The following is a 26334-nucleotide window of genomic DNA, read 5'->3' as shown; positions in this document are numbered from 1 at the left end:
AGTAAACCAGATATGTCACGTCTGAGACTTGCTGCTGGGAGTGCTATTGTGAAGCTGGCACAAGAACCTTGTTATCATGAAATCATCACATTAGAACAATATCAGCTCTGTGCATTAGCTATCAATGTAAGGAAGATGACTGTATAGAATATGACTTTATATGGTCTTTGACTTGTAGGAAGAAAAAAGTGCACCATGTTGGTAGAGATAAAAGTCTTGAATTGTCTCCTTTTCCAAAGTGTACTCATGAGAAATGTTTCAGAGTTCTAAAACAGGGGTTTGAATTTGGGGTTGCTAACACAGTACATTTGATTCTTGTTATTTGTAGTAGTTCTGTTCTACAGTGTCACCCCCAGTTACTGAATTAGCAAATACTGAGCCATTGCTTATAAAGAGAATACAGTGGTGGTTTCTCCAAGCCTCTGGTCACAACATTTTTGTCAGTCTATCAGTACATAATTTAAAGACAAATTATTTAATATATAGTCGTGTCAGTAACATTGAACTCATGACCAACAGAGCTGTAACTTACGCCGGAATGAAGCTTCACTAACATTTTCTTCCTAAGGCACATCAAAACCTTCTTACTTTTAGAAACAATAAACAGCACTATGCTTGGGAGCTATTTTATTTTATTTTATTTTATTTTATTTTATTTTATTATTTTATTTTTTTAAAAAGATTTTATTTATTTATTTGACAGAGAGACAGCCAGCGAGAGAGGGAACACAAGCAGGGGGAGTGGGAGAGGGAGAAGCAGGCTCCCAGCGGAGGAGCCTGATGTCGGGCTTGATCCCAGAACGCTGGGATCACGCCCTGAGCCAAAGGCAGACAGACGCTTAACGACTGCACCACCCAGGCGCCCCTTGGGAGCTATTTTAAACAACAGAATCACCAACGAATGCACAAAAACACAAAAAAATGTGGCACTAAATAGACTGTCAGAAGGACACTTGTTTCTAATATTAGAGCTGACATAACAGGCAAAGCATTGCTTTGTTTAGCTTCACCTGGGACATGCTCATTACTCACCAGAGCACTGAAAATGTTTCAGGCACTGATTTTGGTGTTACATATAAATTTTAGGTGAATTTGCAGATTTGGAATATTTGTAAATAATGAGGATTTGGATATATTTAGTTCTTAAATGGAAGAAAAAATGTACAGAAATTGACAACTTTATAAAGATATGGTATAGATTAATTTTAGGTCAGAAGCATTTCTTATTATTCAAGCCAGTTAAATTTTCAAATTATTAACAGTTTTACTATTGAATTCATCCTCCAGTCTTACAAACTTCATATTAGAGTAACATAATATTTGAATTGTATCACTTTGGAAGTTTTTAGCGTCATTGAGAAAATTGAAAAGGACTTCTGTAATAGTAAATATGATATTTCAGTATGAGTTTTTAGTTCATTATTTGGTCATTTTACACTTAATTTTCCTGTTCTTTTCCAAGTAGTCTTATGTATAAGAATTTGGCATTCATTTCAGGGATAATTGTAATTTTTTTCTCCACCCTTCCTTCTGCTTATTTAAAAATTAGTGCTTATGTGTAACCCCTAGACATAAGCAATCATTTGTTTTTTAATTGTAATCATTTTGTCAGATTTTGGTGCTTTAGTCTTTAAAATAGCTATTCCAAATCTTTTTTTTTTTTTTTTTTAAAGATTTTATTTATTCGACAGAGATAGAGACAGCCAGCAAGAGAGGGAACACAAGCAGGGGGAGTGGGAGAGGAAGAAGCAGGCTCATAGCGGAAGAGCCTGACGTGGGGCTTGATCCCATAATGCCGGGATCACGCCCTGAGCCGAAGGCAGACGCTTAACCGCTGTGCCACCTAGGCGCCCCTCAAATCTTGTTTTTAATTTGTTTTAGTTTTAGTGTTGTAATTCAAATATTACACTAACCCATTTGAAAATGAGATTTTGGGGAGTCTGTAATTTCCTGGTTTAGATTTTTTCATTTAATTTTAGAAATAATCTTATTTTGCAAGAAGGTGAAAATTGTTTAAAAAGTATATATTAAATTTCTTAGAAGAAAACAACCTTTGTAATTATTATTTTTAATTAGTGATTCTTGTAGTCTGTTGATTTATTATGTTCTTGGTCTGATATTTCTAAGGGTATTGGTGCTATCAGTATTGAAGTGGAAATTTATACAGAAGTATGGAAATATGTGAAAGAAATGGGCTTTGTTTAAAAGTTACTGTGTGTAAGAAGTATGTACAAATTGTAAAATGTCCTCTGTGTGTGCAAAGCATCCACACTTACGAACTTCTAGAGATTTTCTAGCACACGCTATATGTTATAAGTTACTGTCTCAATTACCAAATTACCAAGGTGGAAGTTCAGATTGCCTAAGTTTTAAGATTGTTTTGGAATTCTCTTGACTGTGGAACATATGTTAATGGTTTGAAGTTAGTTATTAGCATATTCTCGCAACTTACAGACGTGCAGTTTACCCTCTTCTGAACAAAACCTTTCCCTACTTCTGTTCTTGTAAACCACATGCCTGTCTCTTCTTTTTAAACCTCCAAACCTCAAAGAGTAATCCATATTTTTGTCTCTCTTACCCCCTTATCTCTCACTTCTCACTACTCATACTTTTGGCTTTTGCCTTCCTTGTTTTTCCAGAAATGCTTATTAAAGGCCTCAAATCCAGTGATCTTAGTCTTCATTATACATGTCCTTTCTGGATTATTTGACAGAGCTCATTGCACCTTTATTCTTGAAGTTCTCCTTGTTATCTATCTCCTGATTTTTGTCACACTTCCCTGACTACAGTTTTGGTTGTTTTCTTTTCCTCTAAATGTATGTTTTCTTTTTTAAAAGATTTTATTTATTTGAGAGAGAGTGAGACCGAGAGCATGATTGGGGGGGAGGGGCAGAGGGAGAAGCTGGCTCCCCACTGAGCAGGGTCCTGACATGGGGCTCTATCCCAGGACCCCAAGAGCATGACCTGAGCCTGAGCCGAAGGCAGAGACATTCAGTCAATTGAGCCACCCAGGCGCCCCTATAAATGTATGTTTTCTATGCGGATCTGCCCATGACTTAATTTTCCACTTACACATTCTTTTTTGATTGTCTCATTTTCTATGTAGGTGACTCCCATACTAGCAACATTAACTTTTTTCAAGTCAGAGTCTGGTCCCATTTCTAAGGTTAAACAGAAATTTCAAACTTTTATGTTCTGTAAATATGAAGACTAAATTCATAATCTTTCCCAAATCTATTCCTTATTGAGATGTAGAGCCTCAGTAAGCATTAAATAAATCCAAATGGCATTCTTAGATTGAAAAGCATGATTTACATTTGACTATTTACTTGTCCTTGCATCTTGTTGCAAAAGTGCAGATAATCTGTTCTATATTTATAATCTTTTCATTCATATCTTCTTAACTATTCTTAACCACCATAATCATTATTAGCTCTGACCTAGACCGTTGTGAGACTTCTCTTCTCCACTGTGTGTTAAATTTCCCTATCATAGTTCCAATCATAGTATTTCCCCAGTCAAAAATATTTAGGAACCTATGCTTGTAAAAAAGAAAAAAAATTGCATATATTTTATAACTTGGCCATTCAAGCCCTTTTAATTTGTGGACCCAAATATACATTTAAAAATCTTTTTTAACCCACTACCCTTATGTCAATGAAGCTGAAAATTTTTTTTTTTTACTTTTATGTTCCTGTAGTTTGCTGCCTCTGACTTTCTTCTCACCCTCCCATTTCTACACATCCAAATCCGACCCTTTTTGCAAGTCAAGGCTTAAACGCAACCTTCTCCACAAAACTTGCTCAGATTCTTACAGCTGGTCTCATTTTTATTCCCCACAGATTTTATCTGCAGTCCTTTGATACATATATGCCTTGTGCTTTCTTCATTTATGTTCCTGTGGTTTATTTCTCTTACGAGAGTTGAGCTCTTTAGAGATAGTATTGTATCTCAGAGGCCTTTGTTATATATTTGAATAGAAAGTAAACCTGGAGAGGGGCGCCTGGGTGGCTCAGTCCTTAAGCGTCTGCCTTCGGCTCAGGGCCTGATCCCGGGGTCCTGGAATTGAGCCCCACATGGGGCTCCCTGCTCCGCTGGGAGCCTGCTGCTTTCTCTCCCACTCCCCCTGCTTGTGTTCCCTCTCTCACTGCCTGTCTCTCACTCTGTCAAATAAATAAATAAAATCTTTTTTAAAAAAAGTAAACCTGGAGAAATAGAAATTCAGTAATATGACTCTTAATATTATTTAATAATTATCTGAGTATTTTAGAATTTTAGTGCAATTCATGAACTATGTGCTGTACATTGTTCTAGGTTCTGTATATACAGAGATGAGTGAGTCATGGCTACTGCTTTCAAGAATATAACCTCTTAGGAAACAGAAAATATAAATAAGTGTTGATAATACAATGCAATACACAAAATAATTGAATTATTTGCAAGATACCTTCAGTAGTTTTGTGGATAATTTGTACTAGAAAAGGCCACTAAAAGTGAATTTACATAAGATGCCGACTAAAATTAATTTTACAGTTAATAGTGAATAAAAGCTTTTAATTGGAACTTTATCTTGGAGGGAAATGTTTTGTAGTATTAGACACCATCTTCTTTTTTCCTTATATTGAACCAAATATTGGTAATGATAACCATGAAAATATCAAGTGTTTATTTTTCTGAGAGTATTATTTTTTCTGATACAAATTCTATTACTCTATTCTGGACTTCACATTTAAGTTTTATAACATAGTTAAAAGGATAATCATCTCTGCAAAAAACAAAGCATTTGAAGACTTTCTCATTTCCTAGGAGCTCATCTTTTAAATCTTTATTCAGATGATTCTGTTTGATGTACCTGTTTGTCATCATTCTTGTCAGTTTTCTCATCTTTTATTATTAACTGTAATGGTGTCAGTTGTTTGCAAATGATTTAACAGTTCTTCTCTAACTTCACTTTAATGACTTTTCGGAATCCTACTATTTTTGCCATGATTCAGTAATTAATTTGCTTTGTTAGATCCTGAATGATTTGTGAGAAAATGACAAAAACATGATCTTGGTTGGGAATGTGTCTGAGTAGGGGGGAAAGATGTGTTAGTGGAAATTAATTTTTTAATGAATGATGTGCTCATTTGTGAATGTATTTGTGATATGTTGACTTATACAGTTTGTAATTGGGCATTTTCATGGTAAATAATCAGATAATGAAGATTCCTTTCCCTCATGGGAATTTTAATACTGAGGAAGGAATGAGTTAACATTAACTTTATTTTGTTGAGTGTGAGGATAGATAATAGATAATATTTCTATGAAAGCTAGAATGCTTTCTAAAAGGTATTTAGTATAATAAACTGAAATTTATATTTTTATATAATTTTTAAAAAGATTTTATTTATTTATTTGAGAGAGAGAGAGCACCAGCATCTGGGAGAGGGAGCGGGTAGAATCAGACTCCCCGCTGAGCAGAAAGTATGACAGACATGGGGCTGGATCCTAAGACCCCAAGGTCATGACCTGAATTGAAGACAGATGCTTAACTGACTGAGCCACTCAAACGCCCCTTAATATATATGTGTGTGTGTGTGTGTGTGTGTGTGTGTATAATTTTTAAAAAGATTTTATTTGAGAGAGAATAAACTGAAGTTTAAATGAAAGAAGAACACAAAATAAGGATTTAAAGATAAGGGCAAGATGTTATGACCTAGGTTTTGAAGAAAAACAAAATGAACATTATAGATAGTAGAAATAGCATACATAACATTGCAATAATATGAAACATACCATACTTTGTGTTAATTGGTGGAGGGTAAGGTATAATTATGAAGGTCTTTGTATGTCTGTAGAAGGTCTTTGTATGTCTCATATGTGACTCAAATGTCATACTGAGCTTTGTCCTATAGTTTATTCCACAGGTAATCTGTATATCAGATATTGTGCTAGGTTTAGAGGTCCAAAGGTGAATAAAGATATAGTTCTTGTCGTTAAGGAATGAGCAGTGATTGTTAGACTTATAAACCAATTATTTTAATATTGTATAGTAAATGCTATGCTGGAGATATACATAGAATGCTAACAGGGCACAGAGCTGGATGCCTAATAAAGACTACACAGTGATTTCTGAAGATATGGGAGCCATTGTTAAAGATGAGGAGGAGTTGGTTAGGAGAGGGGAGGTGGGTGGTTTAGGAGAGGGAGTATGAGGAAAGCAGGCACAGCGGTAATGAACAGTTGGTTCATTTATAGAACTGAAAGTAATTTGGTGTTTCTGAAATTGATTAGTACCACTTGCCTTTAGAGTTGTACATTTTAATCTGAATACTTTTTTCAGTATTAAAACTAAAATATATAAATTGGACAGAGTTTTATCTTGCTCAGTTAAGGGAAGTAGCCTAATATGAGATACTGTTTAAACTATTTTTAAAACCTTAAGTTAGGATGGATTTATATGTACTAGTTTTATCTGTTTTAAAAGCACATTCAGGATGCCTGGGTGGCTCAGTCAGTTAAGCATCTGCCTTTCGCTCAGGTCATGATCCCAGGGTCCTGGGTTTGAGCCCTGAGTGGGGCTCCCTGCTCAGCGGGGAGCCTGCTTCTCCCTCTCCTTCTGCCCCTCCCCCTGCTCATGCTCGGGCTCTCTCTCTTTCTCTCTCCCTCAAATAAATAAAATCTTTTTTTAAAAAAAAAGTACATTTCATTATTTTCTAACACATATACCTGGTTAGTTATGAATTAGGGTCCAGGTGAACTCCCCAGCCTTGAAATTAACATATCACAGCATCTCAGTCTTGTGAGCAGAAACAATGGTTGTGAATACACTTAGTCTCCTTTACCCTTCAAATTTTGTATTTGGGGTTTTACTTACTTACTCTTTGCTGCCATATGAGTAGTCTGTGAAATAATTGTGTCTTTACAGGATGAATGCTATCAAGTAAGACAAGTGTTTGCTCAGAAACTTCACAAAGGCCTTTCCCGATTACGGCTTCCACTTGAGTATATGGCAATCTGTGCACTTTGTGCAAAAGATCCTGTAAAAGAGAGGAGAGCTCATGCTAGGCAGTGCCTGGTAAAAAATATAAATGTGCGACGCGAGTATTTGAAGCAGCATGCAGCTGTTAGTGGTAAGCATGTATGAAAATGAAAAGTACACTTTTCTAGCCAGTTTCAGTTTTATAGAATACAAAATGATGTTACTGTTACTTATTATTGTCTAATCAGCAGTCGTTGAATACAAGGTTGTTATCATTTTTCAGTAACTGCTTTCCTTTTGAAAAGGTCGTTTTTAAAATATAAATGCATAGGTATTTCAGTATCAACCCATATCTCTTTATATAACTGACTAAATGGCTAAGGAAAATAAGCACTGACACTGGAGATACTTTAAATAAAACAGTAAAATACAGGTAAATGTATAAAGGTTGTCTAAGTACTATCTTTTAGATTAAAAAAGTTATGGGTCTTTCGTTTTTCATCATTCTCACCTGGAGCTGATGTTAATATCAGGTGCTTTTCTGCCTGTTTTTAATCTTCTCACTTTATCCCATCTGTGTTGTTATCAGATAGTATCAATCATTCTATTTTTGTGCCATATTAACTTTGAAAAATGTATCGTATTTTTGCTTAGCAGCTTAACAAGGGAGTCTTAAACATATGGTGGCTCATAACAAGAAAGGTGGATCTTATGTTTCTTAATTTCTTAGTCTTGGATAGTTTGTTCTGGTCACTTTTTACCATGTGCATTTGAAAATGAAAATATTTGTCTTTATAGCCTCAGCAAATGGTGCATTTAGTAGGCATTTCAATATTGAATGTGGTGGATGAATAAATAAGCTTGTTTATGATGTCCCTCAACACTGGACATTTCAGTATATTTTTCTTCTAGCCATGTGGTAAACTATAGGGATGCAGGAAATATGGTATCAGAGACAGAAAGAGTAAGATTTGGTTTTCTAACAACCTGGATGTTTTGTTTTGTTTTTTCAGAAAAATTATTGTCTCTTCTGCCAGAATATGTTGTTCCATATACAATTCACCTTTTGGCACATGACCCAGATTATGTCAAAGTACAGGATATTGAACAACTTAAAGATGTTAAAGAGTAAGACTTTTTTCATCCCATTTTCATGTTTTCTGGAAGTTTTTTTCTCTTTGTTGCTGATAATGGAATCTCCGTTATAATTAGTTTATTAGATTTATTTAATTTCTTAGGAGTTTAAGGTTCTTTCCCTTATTTGCTCTCTTGCTTTTCTTTTTTCATACCATCTCTTCATATTCATTTCCCGTGTGATTTTCCAAAACTTAATTTAGCATAATTACCGTACTACTGTTCTATTTCTCTATTATTCTGGCATTTCTTTTCTATTTTTTTTTTAAGATTTTATTTATTTAATAAAGCCAGCGAGAGAGGGAACACAGGCAGGGGGAGTGGGAGAGGAAGAAGCAGGGTCCCAGCGGGGGAGCCTGATGTGGGGCTCGATCCCAGGACTCCGGGATCACGCCCTGAGCCGAAGGCAGACGCTTAAGGATTGAGCCACCCAGGCGCCCCTGGCATTTCTTTTCTATTGATGTAGTCCATTAAAATCTTCTGTTCCAGTTCCTCCCTTTTCCTACTTTCTTCTGCAACTCTAGATTTTCATATGGGTCAATTAATACTCTCCTTTATTCACGTAGCACTTTTTCTTTGTAGTAACTATCTTCCTCTGTAGGAAGAGAGAATGGTCTAATTTAATAATGGGCCAAGTTGTTGATCAGGGAACTACCCCACTTACTACTTCATTTGGTGATTCTCTAGTTCAAGTGTATGACACTTGTAATTCTTTCAAAGATTGTTGAGAGGCCAAAAAGCCATCTATGCCTGGGTATGGAATAGGGAAATATAGTGGTATTTAGAGAAGTCTTTATAACACAGCATAGTTCTTTAAATTAAGTTTGAGACCCTAGTCCTCTTTCTATAATAAAGGATGACCTTTGTGGTTTTGAATAAATGAATTTATTATGCATTTAGCTTCCTATTAAAATAACTGGTGGTTTCTTAGTTCATAGAAATGTTTTATAGTTAAATATTTGAGGTGCCTTAAGAGAATGAAATCAAATTACTGATAACTTTCTCATGGCAAGGGAAAAGCCATTACCCCCTTTTAGCCACAGTTTTCGGTTTTTTAAAAACAAGCAATTCTCCCAAAATAAGTTCTGCGTTAGAGTGATTGTAACTAATGAAAACTTCTAACCATCCCGCTTCACATTTCTCTCTTCTCCCTTTACTTTTCTCCTCTGTGCCAAAACCCTGTCCCATTCTATCTGGAAAGTGATAAAGCACTTTTGATCGTTCTAGAATGGAGTTTTATGTAATTAACCTTAGCTAGTGAAGCTTCCTTTTAACTTTTTCCTCTTTAAGCAAAGACAGTATGTATAGTTGTACACCTTGACTTTTTCTTCTCTAACTTACTCATGAAGATTCTTAACTACTAAGTGGGGTAATTATATTTTCTTGAAAACTTCCAATCAGGATTGCAGTCAGTCTTGAGTATTTGAGGCTTCATTTTATCCATGGTCCAGTTATTACTTTAGGTAGTCTTCCCTCCCTATCATTGCTGGGGGTTAGGATCACTTCATTCTCTCCACCATTAAGTTCTTTTTCAACCTGCCTCCTTGGGAACATTAGTGAAATTTTGGGAAGGGGTCTTACGAATTCATACCTACATTGCTGGTAAGTTATGATACATATGCATGACATACCTTTTTTCTCTCTTGATTTGCAGCTGGTTTTTCCTTTTTAATTTTTTTCATATGTGGAATTTATTATATTTATATTTAGAATTATTATATCTCTATTAAACAACCAGTTTTTCCACCTAATTTCTTTTTCTCCCCCCTCCCTTTTTTTTTTAGATGTCTTTGGTTTGTTCTAGAAATATTAATGGCTAAAAATGAAAATAACAGTCATGCATTTATCAGAAAGATGGTGGAAAATATTAAACAAACAAAAGATGCCCAAGGACCAGATGATGCAAAAATGAATGAAGTATGTAATTCTTTTTAAATAATTATGATTCCATGTTGATTTAAGCATTTGAATGTGGATGTGCTTCTTCTATAGTATTTATCAGTCTTTTTTTTAGTATTTAATAATTAGTATTTCTACTAGTAATTTGAATTACTGATGTAGAATTACTAATACGGAATTAGTAGTAATGCTATTACTAGGAAATAATGAAAATAATAGTTTAACTTACACTATTAACGTACCAAAAACTACATACAGTCATAACCTTAGCACACTTTGCAGATGACTGCATTGTTTTTACAATTTAAAGATTTGTGGCAACCCTGCACTAAGCAAGTCTCGTGGCACCATTTTCCAACAGCATTTGCTTATTTCATGTCTCTGTGTCACATTTTGGTAATTCCTGCAGTATTTCAAACTTTTTCATTGTTACTGTTTATCTTATGGTGAACTGAGATCAGTGATCTTTGATGTCAACTATTGTAATTGTTTTGGGGTGCCACAAACTGCACCCAACTAAGATGGCAAACTAACTTAATTGACAGATGCGTGTGTTCCAACTGCTCTATCCAGCAGCCGTTCCCCCATCTCTCTCCCTCTTCTCAGGCTTCCCTGTTCACCGAGACACAACAATATGGAAATTAGGCCAGTTAATAACCCTACAGTGGCCTCTAAGTGTTCAAGTGAAAGGAAGAGTCACAGGTTTCTTACTTTAAATCAAAAGCTAGAAATGATGAAGTTTGGTGAGGAAGGCATGTAGAAACTGAGATAGGCTGAAAGCTAGGTCTCTTGCCAAATAGTTAGCCAAGTTGTGCACGCAAAGGAAAAGTTTTTGAAGAAAATTAAAAGTGCTGCTCCAGTGAAAACACAAATGATAAGAAAGCAAAACATCCTTATTGCCGATACAGAGAAAGTTTGGCCTGAATAGGAGATCAAACCAATGACAACATTCCCTTAAGCCAAAGCCTAATCCAGAGCAAGGCCCTAACTCTCTTCAACCTGTGAGGGCTGAGAGAGGTGAGGAAGCTGCAGAAGAAAGCAGAAGCTAACAGAGGTTGGTCCGTGAGGTTCAAGGGGAGAAGTCAGCTCCGTAACATGAAGTACAAGGTGAAGCAGCAAGTGCTGGTGGAGAAGCTGCAGCAGGTTCCCCAGAAGGTCCAGCTAAGGTAATTAATGAAGGTGATTACTCTAAACAACGGCTTTTCAGTGTAGCCACAACAGCCTTCTACTGGAAGAAGATGCCATCGAGGACTTTGATAGCTAGAGAGGAGAAGTCTGTGCCTGGCTTCAAAGGACAGGCTGACTCTCTTGTTAGGGGCTAATGCAGCTGGTGACTTGAAGCTGAAGCCAGTGCTCTTGTACCATTCTGAAAATCCTAGGACCCTTATGAATTATGCTAAATTTACTCTGTGTGCTCTGTAAATAGAACAACAAAGCCTGGATAACAGCACATCTGTTTACAACATGGTTTACTGAATATTTTAAGCCCACAGTTGAGATCTGCTAAGAAAGATTCCTTTCAAAATGTTAACTCCTCATTGATAATGCACCGCTTCTTCCAAAAGCTCTGACAGAGATACACAGATTAATGCCGTTTTCATGCCTGCTAACACAGCATCCATTCTGCAACCCATGGATCAAGGAATAATTTCAAGTTTTAAGTCTTATTATTTAGAAATACATTTTATGAGGGTATAGCTGCATAGATTGTGGTTCTTCTTATAGGTCTGGGTAAAGTCAGTTGAAAACCTGGAAAAGATTCTCCATTCTGCATCCATTAAGAACATTTGTGATTCATGGGAAGGAGTCAAATTACCAACATGGACTGGATTTTGAAAGAAGTTGATTCCAACCCTTGTGAATGACTTTGAGGGGTTCAAGATTTCCATGGCTGCAGTACATCTACAGATGTAGTAGAAATAGCTGGAGAACTTAGAAGTGGAGCCTAAAGATGTGACTGGATTGCTGCAATTTCATGATAAAACTTTAATGAATTAGGAGTTGCTTGTGATGGATGAGCAAAGAAAGTGGTTTCCTGAGATGAAAACTACTCCTGGTGAAGATGCCATGAAGATTGTTGAAATGACAACAAAGGATTTAGTGTATTACACAAACTTAGTTAATAAACAGCAGTAAGATTTGAGAGGATTGACTCTAATTTTGAAAATTCTTCTGTGGGTAAAATGCTATCAAACAGCATCACACGCTACAGAGAAATTGTTCATGAAAGGAAGAGTCAATCAATGCAGCAAACTTCATTACTGTCTTGTTTTAATAAATTGCCACAGTTCGGCAACCACCGCTCTGATTATCAGCAGCCATCAACACTGAGGCAAGACTCTCTACCAGCAAAAAGATTGCAAGTCACTGAAAGCTCAGATGATGGTTAGCATTTTCAGCAATACATTTTTCTAAAATTTTCTTTCCCCTCCCTCCCTCCCTCCCTCCCTCCCTCCCTTCCTCTCTCACTTTCTTTCTTTCTCTCTCTCTCTCTTGCTCTCTCTTTCTCTCTTTCATCTATCTATCTATCTATCCATCTATCTATCTATCTATCTATCTAGACTCCATGTCCAGGCTCCATGCCCAGCATGGAGCCCGGTGCAGTGCTGCTTGAACTCGTGACCCTGAGATCAAGACCCGAGCTGAGATCAAGAGTTGGATACTCAGCTGACTGAGCCACCCAGGCACTCCTGCAATAAAATATATTTTAATTACTTATAATTACATTGTATATTGTTTTTTAGACATGCTATTGCACACTCAGTGGACTATAGTATAGCGTAAACATAACTTTTATATGCAGTGGGAAGCCCAAAAATTGATTTGACTCACTTAATTACATTTGCTTTATTGTGGTGCTTTAGAGCTGAATCCGCAGTATCTCTGAGGTATGTCTGTGCTGAATGCATGTTCAAGAATTACTCCTAATTCACAGAGTCGAGGATACCACCTTAAGTATCTAATTTTTTTTTAATACCATTGCAGAAACTGTACACTGTGTGTGATGTTGCCATGAATATCATCATGTCAAAAAGCACCACATACAGTTTGGAATCTCCTAAAGACCCAGTACTACCAGCTCGTTTTTTCACCCAACCTGACAAGGTAGTTCTTGTATATTTTGTTTGTATGGATTGAAATAAAATGTAAAAGGTTGTGGGAAGAGTAGGAAGGGTCAGTATCAAGAGCTGGAGTTCTAATGTCATGGAAAAGTCATTAGGAGTCTTACTAATGTGGTTCAGGACTAGAATATGGGCCAAACTAGAGGACACAAATAAGGTTCAGAGATTAGTTAAGATGATTTAGAATTTGCGTTCAGTTTTATGCCAGTGTATGAGTTCAGGCAAAAATGTGATCAAAGCATGTATGTAGATCTGTCGTTATTGACCATTGGTCCAAAATGGGAAGGAGAATGCTGGTAGAGACACAGTCTGAAGTTATAAGCCTTGATTGAGATTTATAACTGTTATGAAGAAATAAGCAGAGACCAGATACTGGAACAGGTTCAAGACCCAGGGAACATTACAAAAATGTTCCTAAGCCACTTCTACAAAACTCAGGTATTGCATGAGATATAATAGGTGTTTTCCAGGATTGTTCTTAGAGATTCATAATACACCTAAGCCTATTGACTGAGAGTATGGAAACTACCACTACTGTTTTGTGTTTGTGTTGTTTTTAAGTAAAATACCAATTAAAGTCTAGCCATAATGTATAGATATTTACAGCATCCTTGTATGTAGGCTCACCCAGTAGCTAAAAGGGACTGTCTGCTCTTAAGCATTCACCTTGTTGTGATTAAGGTAACAGGAGTATATGTGGTCTCTTCTCTGTAGAGTATTGTTAACAGAAGCATGTGTTTTCCGATGAGCTTACAGAACTCTAACATGTTAGAGTACAAATACATTTTGTTAGTATTGGAGTTGGTATGAGATTAGTTTAAGCTTACTACAGCATTTATTTATTTATTCATCTATCTATCTATCTATCTATCTATCTATCTATCTATCTATCTATCTATTTATTTTTAGGGGAGGGGAGGGACAGAGGGAGAGGGAGAGAGAGAGAGAATCTTAAGCAGGCTCTAAGCCCAGAGCAGAGCCTGACACGGGGCTCAGTCTCACAACCCTGAGGTCATGACCTGAGCTGAAATCAAGAGTCAGACGCTTAACCAACTGAGCCATCCAGGAGCCCCTTATTATAGTATTTAAAATCAGTGACTGAAATTTTGTGTTTGAACTGATTATTTAAATATGTATTTTGTTATGTATTGTGAAACAAAAGCTGTTGTATGCTTTGTTGGGTTCGACCCACCTCGTGTATAGTGTTTCAGTATTCACTGACTGCAACTTTTTCCCTTGCTTGTAGAATTTCAGTAACACCAAAAATTATCTGCCTCCAGAAATGAAATCGTTTTTCACTCCTGGAAAAGTACGTTTTGAGAGTCATTCTAATTTTTATGTGGTAGTTTATTTTAGTATTAGTATTGGCATAACGATGTTATTTTGTATTTCTTTAAAAATTGATGTATCTTAAGATAGAAAACACAATTATTAGATATCGTTCATTTACTAGTTAGAAATAATTATATTTACTGTATAGATGCAAGCTGAGATACGTGAACTTATTTTGTAGCTTATAATGAAGTCCTGGAGAGTTGGATCCTTAAATATCTTATCCTTGTAAGATCAAGATATAAGTCTTAAAGTTAAGAACATCTTATGTCCTTGCAAAGCAAGAGTCTGAGTATCTTTTTGTTGACTGCACATTTTATTTGTTCTCACTTTCTATGTAAGCCTTCTCCTCCACATAGCTAAGAAACGTAACTGTTACGCCATCTGTATAGTTTTTTCACTCATTCAAGTGATATTCAATTCATAATCCTTATTTTGTTTAAAGGATAGGCATATTTGTGTGTGTAATTTGTATGTAAACACTTTGACAGATATTTTTTATGGTTTTTTTTACATGTCAATTTCTTTTGGCTTTAATCAAATAGAAAGAGATATGCATTTTTCATTTCAGCCTAAAACAACCAATGTTCTAGGAGCTGTTAATAAGCCACTTTCATCAGCAGGCAAGCAATCTCAGACAAAGTCATCACGAATGGAAACTGTAAGCAATGCAAGCAGCAGTTCAAATCCAAGCTCTCCTGGAAGAATAAAAGGGAGGTAAGTACCTAAGAAATATCATTTCTTTACATTTAAGGATTCCAACAAGACAATGAGATCTAAAATAATGTAACCCAAAACATTTAATGTCAGTGAATGGAAATCAGTGCATGCCTGAACGTTCCCATTTAACATTGGTAGCCATTTACAAGTTCTTACTTGCGCTCTTATTTTAGATAGGCACTCCATCTTAGCCTTTCATATTTTAGCTTGTTGGTATAACTTGTGTTGGTAGACATAAGCTAAATGTCTAGCAGTTGTAAAACTGTTATATTATGGTACCTCCGTACAATGGAATACATAATCATTAAAAATGAGGTATGAGCTAATATGAATTATTTCCACAATACATTATTGAGTAAAAAAGGCAAAGAATAGAACAGTATTATAGTATTTTCAAGTTTTTAAAAAAGATTTGTATTCACATTGGCTTTTATATGCATAGAAAGTTTTTGGAAGAATACACAATGTCTTATGGTAATCTAGTGTAGGAGGGAGATCATTTTATATACTCTTTGGTTTGAATTTCTTTTTCCTGTGTACATGTATAAACTTTTTTCTTTAAAAAATTGTTTTAAAATTGTACTTTCAAATTATGCTTTACAGATTTTTCTTTTTAAAAAGAAGAAAAGGGAAAATAATTCACACGTCACTAGTTTTAGCATAGTGCTTCGTACACTGTTTGTTAGCAGCAGAACCTTGTATGGGGCTTAACTGCCACTGTTTATTGACTTGCTTAGGTTTTAGGAAAGGCTGTGCTATCTTTTGTATTATTTATAACCAATCAATCAATAAAGGAGACATCCTAAAATGTCTTATCAGTTTCATTGTAATGAATAAATTGTCAAGTGGTATATAATATAGTAGAAATTGAACAAAAATTACATTTATAGCTCTTGCTTTAGATTCCTGTATTATTATATATTAGTGGCTGATACCTAAGTGACCCTTCGCCTATATCATTTGGATATTCTCTGGTGGATGGCCTCATACTTAACATTACCAAAATATTTCCAACAACTCATTTCCTAAATTACTGGTTTTTCTTGGCAAATTCCTGGTTATAATCAAAGGTGATCTAATTCACCCAGTCATTTAAGCTAAGAGCCTCAAAATTGTCTTCAACTCTTCCGCCTATGCTAAGGTATTGCTGTGGAGCCTAGTGATCTGATTTGTACTTTTCATTAGATTGCCTTGATTATTTGTAGAGAATAGAAGAACTAGAATTGAGGTAGAAAAACTGGTTAGGAGTCAGCTAATAGTAATTCAGGGAAGGGATAAAGAGGGAGGAAGATGGTAAATAGTCAGATTTAGGATTTATTTTGATGGTAGATCCAGATGGTCTTGCTGATGGGTTAGATATGAATAGTTATGGAAAAGGAATATTTAAGGATATATCCTAGGTGTTTTGCCTCAGTATTTATATAGGTGGTGGTGCCATTTACTGAGATGTAGAAGCCTTTGAAGAGAAACAGGCTATGTGTGTTTGTGTGTGTTCGTTCGTTCGTTCGTTTGTTCTGGAGAGATGGGGAAAAGAGGAGTGTCCAAATGACTGTTTTGGCTCTGTTAAAGTTGAGATGCCTATTAGACATTCGATGAGTGGGCAATTGGATATGTGAGTCTAGAGCTCAGGGTAGCTTCTGGACCAGAGATTGAGATTTAGGATTTAACAATGTTTAAATGGTTTTTAAAGCCAGATTAGGAATGTAATCACCTAGGACAGAAGACAGACTTTATACCAATAAATGAAAGCATGTGCTATTAATTCATTTAGTAAGTATTTATTGAGTGCCTACTTTATGCCTGACACTAGTACAAGTGCTTAGTATAAATTGCCGAGTACAGTTTAGAAAAGATCCATGCTTACATTCTAGCAGGGGAAGATGGTAGAGAATGAACATAATAACTTTACTGTGTTAGAGGGTGTTAAAGAGAAGGAAAAGTGGAATTAGGGATATTGGAGAGAGAGGGGACAGTGCAGATTGTAGTAATATAGGCCAATTCAACTTGCTAACAAGAAAAGTTTTAATTTACTTTATGTGCCCACTCCAAAACAGAATTTAGTTTTTAAAAAAGACTTAGGGAAAAAACTACATTTGTGATTTTTAAAGTTTCCCTATTATGTTAAATTAAATGTGATTCATTGCTTGTTGGTTCGTTGCTAAATATGGTAGAATAAAATGGATACTTTTTTGAAAAGAATGAAACTTCCTCATAAAACTGTAAAGCTATGCTAGGGAACAGAAAAAGCTTTTAAGGTTATTTCATTGTAGTAATAATTATAAATGTCTATATTAAAAGGCTTGATAGCTCTGAAATGGATCACAGTGAAAATGAAGATTACACAATGTCTTCACCTTTGCCAGGAAAAAAAAGTGACAAGAGAGACGACTCTGATCTTGTAAGGGTGAGATATTTGGTTTGATTTTAATGATAATAATTTTACTATATAAATAATAATTTTATACTGAAACCAGTTAAAATTATTCTCAAATTTGACATTTGATTTTCTTTTAATGGTTTTAATCACAAATTTGAGTTTATAATTATCCTCTACCATGTAATTTAAGCATATTGAATCTCTTGTATTTCTTGTCAATCTAATAAGTGATCTTTATTCTGTCGATCTTTGAAATCAAACATGCAGTCCCATACTCAGAACTGCTTCGGTTTTTGTTGTTGTTTTTAAACTATAATAAGTTTAGACTTAGCATTAGAGGGGGAGGTAGAATGAGGGTCCTTAAAGGTTCCTCCATTTTAGGTGATTTCTTGAGCCTTTCATTACTAAATAAGCTTCTAGTAGGGAAATGCTACAGTCTTCATAAAGGCCGTCTTTAGTTTTTAAATTTTATAATAACAATGATAACTTGTATGACAGAAACAATTTATAAATGTCATTTAAAGACAGATTTAAGTTTTAGTGCAGATATAGAATACAGTTATGTATTCCAACACAACCTGATAGCCTTAATAATTGGACACATTTTGACTTTCTAGGTTAGCTTTAAACATTTCTTGAATAATCGGTGAGGCTCTCTGAATCAGTTTCTTTATCTGTATAATGTGGCTACTTAGCTGGTAAGGTTTACCAGAATAAATGAATTAGCCTAAGTTAATTGGTGTTGCTGCTGTTTTATTATTATAAAGATCAGTATTTTTGGTAAATGATTACTATAAAGTAAAAGTTAATGTATTTGAATCTACTCTGTTAGAGGTGGAAGATTATTAATAAAATACATTTGCTTTCGCTTCTATTATTGCCCTTCTTGTCTTCCACTGGCCCAACATTACATATCCCAGAAAGTTTAAATTATTTTCAGTTGTTTTCAAGTTTCTCCAGTAATTTGTTTTGCCAGATTGTTTTTCTTTCCACTTAAAAAATTATAATTCTAAAATTCTTACTAAATCCTATTTATACTGTAAATTCTGATTTTTATTGGCTGTTTAAAAATTTTGCCCAAGCAGAATTAAAAATTGATCGCTTAGCCAGAAAGGAATCCTGTTATCTGGATTTATAGAAGAGAACCTTGAATTGGAAAAGGTATTTATGTCTTCTAGTCCTACTTCTCACTTAATGCAGAAATCCTTCATTAGCATTTATGAGAGTTGGTTAGCACGTGCTTGAAAATGCCTTAGGTGGAGAGCTTATAATTTCTCTCATTTGTTGGAAACATCAACTAGGCCACCCATACCCACATATTGTCCTGTTCCCTTACCCCCACGTCCCCCCAAAATTTGGGAAACATGTGGTTGTGATGAACTCTTAATGTTTTGTTATCCTATAAATTCTATATCTAGTTCTACCTTTTAGATCAATGAAGAACAAAGTCTCTATATTTCATAGAAAAGTTTTGAAATTTCTGAGCTTTTGAGATTGATTTGTATAATTATAATGGAAGCCTTTGGCTGCCTTTTGTGTAACATTGCATCCATTTTCAGAAATACTATAAGAACCTTATTAATAAATATCAACTGAAATATCCTCAAAGAGTTTAACATTATGAGACAGAAGTTCAATTTAAAGACCAGTAGATTATAGTGAAAGAGTACTGTCTTTGCATATGCTACCACCTTGATGCTAAAATTTCACCACAAATGAATTATTCTCCATACACATTTTTATTCAAATATTTAGTTTCACAAATAATATATTTTCCCTGTTTTCTGCTTCAAACCTCAGCTTTATACTCCCTCTGTTCTTAAGACAATGCAGTGCAAAATGAGAAAGAAACTAAAGAACGTTGTGCTTTATAAAGCACACTAGATTATTTTATAGTATTCTCAAGAAATCAGACATTGAATATCCTGTTCACCACCAACCTTTTTCAGGGCATAAAGGAATTCAACCACCTTATCACATTTTTGGACATCAAAATGAATTGTAGCATTTAAAATTGGAGGTGATAGTTTTAAATTTAGTTTTAATTCAGTATTTCCCTTATCTTTGCATCTCTGTGTAATAACAATTATTAATTTATGTACAAAACTCTAAATAAACATTAACAAATAAAAACCAGTCACTTACAGGTCTGTTTTTCCCAGAATATAAAGATAATTTAATGCTAAGAAATCTTTTAATGTAAGATAGCAAATCAGTATACCAAATAAGAATACTAACAAGATAATCTCAGGTCATGTGAAGAAGACATAAATACAATTTAAAATCCATTCTTCATACATATGAATTCTTAATAAACTAATAACAGCAGGTTGCTTCCTTAACATGCTGAAAGTGTTATCTATTTAAATCAGTAGTCATTGATTCAGTTACTCTTAAGTTATTCTTCATAAAGGCAAAATGCTTGAAGCATTTTTATTAAAAATCAAAAACAAGGAACCTGTTGTCATCACTATTATTTAAGATTGTTCTAGGACGTTTGACAAATGCAGGAATACATGAAATAGGAGTCAAAGATATGACAATGAAAAAGAAGAGACAAATTCATTTTTATTTTTGTATTCTTAGAAAAATAAGAGAAGCAATTGAAAAACTAAGAATTTAGCATGGTAGCCATATATATAGATGTATGTATGTGTATAACTAATTTTACTTTTGTTAATTTTTCTTTATATCAAGTATACACTTGGGGAAAAGGAGATTTGCTTCACCACAATACCCACTACTACAACAAAAATAGATAGACATATCCATTGATCTAAACTTCCTTAAAAAAGGAGAGACTATGTGGAGAAAATATCCAAATTGAGGAACATACAAGACTTGAAGAGAAAGAAGGCATACCCTGTTCTTTAATGGGAAAAATAAATAAGAAAAGATGACCGTTCTCTCTAAATGAATCTATATGTAGTTATAAAATTCCAGTGTGATTTTAAGTCCATGTGGAAGAATAAATGAATACAAAAAAGAGAAGTTATAATAAGAACAGCCCAGCCAGACACAAATATATTTATCTATAATTAGTAAAATATTATGCTGCTGTTACAGTAGCTCAGAAACATTATTAATTTTTAAAACATAATACAAAATAAAGCAAGACAAGTCAGTGGTTTTTGGAATGATTGGAATACTCTTTGGGGGGGTGGATAGGAAAAACAGTTTAGAACTTCATCTCAAATCCTATTAAGATACAGTAATGTCTTAGTCTGCTCAGGCTGCCATAACAAAATACCATAGACTTGGTGGCTTAAACAACAGAAAGGAATCTTCTCACCATTTTGAAGGTTGGAAATTCCAAGATCAAAATGCTGGCCAATATGCTTCTTGGTGAGAGCTCTCTTCCTTGTTTTCAGATGGCCACCTTCTCACTGTGTCCTCACATGGTGGAGAGAGACACATTCTCTGGTGTCTCTTCGCATAAGGGACGAATTCTGTTAGGAGGGCCCCACCCACCCTCATGATCTCATCTCAACTGATGGATCTCCCAAAGACCTCTTCTTCAAATACCATGACATTAAGGGTTATAGCTTCAACATGAATTTTGTGTGGGCACAATTCACTTCATAACAAATAGGAACTAAAATTTAAATATACACAGAAATGTAGAAGAATGTCAATTAAAATACTAAGACTCCAGTATGCAAATGGGCAAAGAACATAATACCAATGACATAATTAGGGAGTTCGCAGATAGGAAACAAAATGACTATTAAACTAATCAGCTAATTTTTGTTTTTTTCTTTTCACTGATCTTTAAGAATGTAAATTGGCACAAACTTTTTCAAAATAAAATTTATATTTATTTATGGGTTTTATATATGTATGTGTATGGAGAGCTATAAGGGTTCATACTGTTCTTGATTTCTTTGGAGAATTTCCTCAGTTTCCATCTTCTGGTCAGTGCATAAATTCTTTGAATGTAGACTAGGCTTTTATTTTAAATTTGAGTTACCAATTAAATAATTTAAATTGTTTTTGTATTAATTAGTTGCGCATGGAAATAAGCAGTATCTTTGATTCAGAAGTGTTTCCAAAATTTTTAATAAGTTTTGAGTATTTTTAGCTTTTGTATCTCGCAACCTCCGTTTATAAAATAAAAGTAGTTCTTTTATGGTGTCTAAGTATGGTATATAACATAGCTGATATTTTATGTCTTCTTATACACTGTATAGTAAAATCAGAATTACTTAAATTGACTATCAAAGCAGATCCATTATACTTTAGTATAGTTATGCATTGTTCATGCCAGGAATTTAGAAAAATTTTTAATGAAATATCTCTTCACGAAAATTTATAATTTAATAAAATACTGATCTTGAAAGGTTTCCATTTGAGGCTCTCTAGCTTAAGTAAAAATAAAAATGTATCCTCTTACCTTACATAAATTTTTTAGTTAAAATACCGGCAGTTATGGTTCTCATGTGCTTAAGAGCTCTGCATTTTATTTAAGCATGTTTTTATGACAAAGTGGGTAGCATGTTTTTTGTTTTATTTTTCAAAATATGCATACTTAGCAATTGTATGTTTGAAGTTGTGATTTTTTTATTTCTAGTCTGAATTGGACAAACCTAGAAGCCGGAAAAAAACACCTGTCACAGATTCAGAAGAAAAATTAGGTATGGATGACCTCACTAAGTTGGTACAGGAACAGAAACCTAAAGGCAGTCAGCGTGGACGGAAGAGAGGCCATACAGCTTCAGAATCAGATGAACAACAGTGGCCTGAGGAAAAGAGGCTCAAAGAAGACATATTAGAAAATGAGGATGAACAGAATAGTCCACCAAAGAAAGGTAAAAGAGGCCGACCACCTAAACCTCTTGGTGGAAGTACACCAAAAGAAGAGCCAACAATGAAAACTTCTAAAAAAGGAACCAAAAAAAAATCTGGACCTTCAGCACCAGAAGAAGAGGAAGAAGAAGAAAGACAAAGTGGAAATACAGAACAGAAGTCAAAGAGCAAACAGCACCGAACATCAAGGAGAGCGCAGCAGAGGTAAGTGCGTGTCACTCTAAACTGCATATATTTGGTAACTGTGTTATAAATCATAATTTGATGCTGTGCACATTTGGGTCTTCTCCAAAGCAGAGCAGAGTCTCCTGAAACTAGTGCAGTTGAATCCACACAATCCACACCACAGAAAGGACGAGGAAGACCATCAAAAACGCCATCACCATCACAACCCAAAAAAAATGTGTAAGTTGTAAATAATATTAAATTTCAAACCAGTTTCAAATTATTTTGCAAAAGTTCATAAATTTTTAAATATACATAGGGCTATATTTAAACTCCCATATATTTACTCCCATTACACCAGGTAAGATAAAATTTTTATAAACTTACCTAGGTGATTGATATCCCAATTAACTCGCCGATAATATTTGTACATTTATACAGGTTTTAGGCAAATCTTTTTAAATGAATAACAAATAGTTTATTATTTCCAATACAGACTTTATAATAGCTAAAGAGATGAGAAGGTATTTTTAAATAATCACATCATACTGACCAAGTTGCCTTGTCATTCCACACTACAGTTTTTCTTAATGTCTCTCCTCAGCAATTTAAAAAAAAAATAATTTTTACATTTTTGCTTTTATTCTTTGAATTGTGTAGGAAAGTAACAGGCATTTATAGCCACAGAAATCATCACATGTAGATCTGAAGGTTTTGGTGTTTTGATTTTCTTTTCTAATCACATTAACACATCCATATCTACATATAAATAGTTTTGGAAGTTTACACAAACATACATTTACAAGAAGTTACAATAACAAATCTGTACCTAAGATTGTTAAAGTAGCAGGAGCATCAGTGCTGTAATATGTATATTTTGCACCTTTTTCTCAAGTTATTTAAGTGGAACTAAAATAACATGTCTTCCATTAGTCAGAAATTTTGCAGTTTTTCTGAGAGTAATCCCATCACATAATTACATCAGTGCCTTGGCTTTTCAGACTTGCCAGCACACCTTGGCTAAATACTTAAGTTTAAGATCTTAGAAGTATTTCCTATTCCTGTGTATTCCACAGGAAGAGAAAAAGTTACCTGAGTGTCTAGCTACTTCATGCCCTCTTCCATTTAATTTTTTTCTCAGGTAAAAAGTAAAGGTAAGTATATTTTTGTGGTTAGCTTCATAAATGTGTTTGGATTCAATTACGGAAAATAACTGTTTTTAAACAAATTATTAAGGAATATTAAATTTCCACAATTAATTTTATAATGAGGAAATAACAGAAATATCTTTCAGGCTCATAACTGTAATTTGTTTATATTTGGGCATCAAAATATTAAGGACTTAAATGATTATCATGTCATTTCCTCATATAAATGTTCTAAACCAAGCCAGTATTTCTTTTAAAAATCAGTGCAAAAAAAGACTCTATATTCTCTCTTAACAGTGTATCCTCCCTTCATGGGGAACCTCTTTTTTTAGAACTAGTAGAATAACATATGTTATGACTGCCTGTTTTTCTTGTTCTGACCTCAGTGGAATTGAGAAAGATTGTATTTCCATGTAATTCCTGTTTTTTCTTCTGTTAACTCTGAAAAACTGAATTGAGTAGAAAAATTACTTGGTTTGAGTGTGGATTAAACAATACTTTGGACTACCTGAGAGAAGTGATAAGCTATATTCTTAATTTTTAAAAAAATTATACAGAGAATAAGGTGATGGTTGCCAGAGGGAGGTGGGGGTGGGAGTATGGGCGAAATGGGTGAAGGGGAGTCTCAGGTATGGGCTTCCAGTTTGGGAATGAATAAGTCAGCAGAATAAAGGGGCACGGCATAGGGAATATGGTCAGTGATACTATAGTAGCATTGCATGGTGATAGATGGAAGCTACACTTGTGGTGAGCTTAGCATAGTGTGTAAACACGTTGAATCACTACGTTGTATACCTGAAGCTAATGTACTGTTGTGGGTCAACTGTATTCAAATAAAAAGTTTTTAATTAAAGAATATACATGCAGATAGGAAAAATATAAAGAGGGATACATTTGATTAAATGGTGGTATCTATTACATGTATTCGATTGCCTCCTTTGTTTCAGAGAGTACTAGGTGTTGGGGGATATAGTGGCACAGAATAGACTTGATTCTTGTCCTCATGGGATTTACCACCTAAATGGCCATGTAGTCATTACATAATCACATTAAATATGAAATTCTAAATTGTGATATGTACCCTGAGGAAAAATTTAGGGTACTGTAAGAGAACGTAATGGAAGGGCTAGGGAATTGGGAAGTTTTCTCTTTGGAAAGTGACAGTTGATTTCTTGAGAATAGTAGGAGTTAGGCTGATGGAGAACAGCAATAAGAACACAATTGGAGGGAACATTGGATTTGAAGGTTCCAAAGTAGGAAAAATCTTGGCCAATTCAGAGACTTGAAGGAAGGCAAGAATTTGCCAGATTGTAGTTGTAAGGAACCTGGGGAGTAGAAAAATGAGAATGGACAGGTAGCCAAGGACTATCTGCAGGGCCTTATGTACTGTTAAGGAGGTTTATGGAATTTCTCTCAGTATAGCAGGGAGTTAGTGAGGGGGAGTGAGTGAAATCAGGTGTTTCTACATTTTTAAAGAAGAGGTAAAGAGAATGGTTTGGAAATGTGTAGTAGCAATAGAGGTGGAGAGAAGTGAATAGGATTTGAGATTTCTTTGTAAGAATTGTGGGGCCAGATGAAGAGTGGTACACTATTAAGAAGAACTCTAAATTTTCTGTTCTGAGCAGCTCAGGACATGCAGATGCCTTTTACTGAGTTGGGAGAGAGAAATGGAAGAGCAGACTTTGGTTTATGGTTTTGTTTTTTTTTTTTTAAGATTTTATTTATTTGACAGAGATAGAGACAGCCAGCGAGAGAGGGAACACAAGCAGGGGGAGTGGGAGAGGGAGAAGCAGGCTCCCAGCAGAGGAGCCTGATGTGGGGCTCGATCCCATAACGCCGGGATCACGCCCTGAGCCGAAGGCAGATGCTTAACCGCTGTGCCACCCAGGCGCCCCTGGTTTATGTTTTAAAATCCTTTATGGTATTGGTCTCAGTCACACATGTTTTTGTTACTTGGTCAGTGTTTGTAGGTGAGAGTCTAGGATTAAACACTGGTTTAGGGTTTAGAATAAGAAAAATATTTCTTGGTTTGTAAGGTAATGAAGGATAAAAATAAAAAATGAGAATTTATGAAATATTTAAAACATTTGTGCTACTTAAAGATCAGAATGTTCATTTTATTTTACGTCTGTTTTACCCTAGCCGTGTAGGACGCTCCAAACAAGCAGCTACTAAAGAAAATGACTCAAGTGAAGAAGTAGATGTGTTTCAGGGTGGCTCTCCTGTCAATGATGATATTCCACAGGAAGAAACAGAGGAAGAGGAAGTTTCTCCAGTAAATGTATGTGTTTATTAAAGTACCATGTGTAATAGTATAGAATATAGAATAGAGTTGGTAAATAGTTGATAAGATACATATAGTACTTGCTCTTACTTATAAATCTAAGTGTTTATTTGTTTTTCTTCATTAGTTTGTTGTGTTGTTCCATCTACCAGCTTGGAAAATTAGAGAGCATCCTTTATGGAATACTGAGACTCTTAAGTGAGAATAATGTAGCCTCGGGAAGTGTAAATAAAAGCTGGACATAGAGAAGAACAAGTAGCTGTGTGATATTGACAGTTCAGGCATTTAAGCTGTACCTTGATTTTAGAGCACCGTTAAATGTTAAATAGACTGATTTATGTTTCTTAACTTTTTTCTTTGAGTTTCACAGTAGAAACTAGAAG

The 26334-nt window shown here is 34.8% G+C and overlaps 1 protein-coding gene across 6 annotated transcripts in view; it reads left to right on the top strand.

Annotated features, from left to right (window-relative positions):
- PDS5B (PDS5 cohesin associated factor B) overlaps window positions 1–26334 on the top strand; it is a 187081-nt gene that overhangs the window by 156690 nt on the left and 4057 nt on the right. The window contains exons 24-34 of one of the 6 annotated variants that reach the window (XM_026493117.4): window positions 3–126; window positions 6911–7115; window positions 7978–8092; window positions 9883–10015; window positions 12983–13102; window positions 14366–14428; window positions 15023–15168; window positions 17470–17569; window positions 22119–22558; window positions 22649–22759; window positions 25810–25948. In XM_026493117.4, coding sequence (XP_026348902.1) covers window positions 3–126; window positions 6911–7115; window positions 7978–8092; window positions 9883–10015; window positions 12983–13102; window positions 14366–14428; window positions 15023–15168; window positions 17470–17569; window positions 22119–22558; window positions 22649–22759; window positions 25810–25948 — 1696 coding nt within the window. Of the gene's footprint in view, window positions 1–2; window positions 127–6910; window positions 7116–7977; window positions 8093–9882; window positions 10016–12982; window positions 13103–14365; window positions 14429–15022; window positions 15169–17469; window positions 17576–22118; window positions 22559–22648; window positions 22760–25809; window positions 25949–26334 lie in introns of all 6 variants that reach the window. The other 5 variants (XM_026493115.4, XM_026493118.4, XM_026493116.4 and 2 more) reach the window with 5 other exon arrangements.

This window comes from Ursus arctos, unplaced genomic scaffold (genome assembly GCF_023065955.2).
Source record: "Ursus arctos isolate Adak ecotype North America unplaced genomic scaffold, UrsArc2.0 scaffold_10, whole genome shotgun sequence".
NCBI lineage: Eukaryota > Metazoa > Chordata > Mammalia > Carnivora > Ursidae > Ursus > Ursus arctos.
Note: the sequence above shows the minus strand (reverse complement) of the source record. Positions and strands in the feature narration are given on the sequence as shown.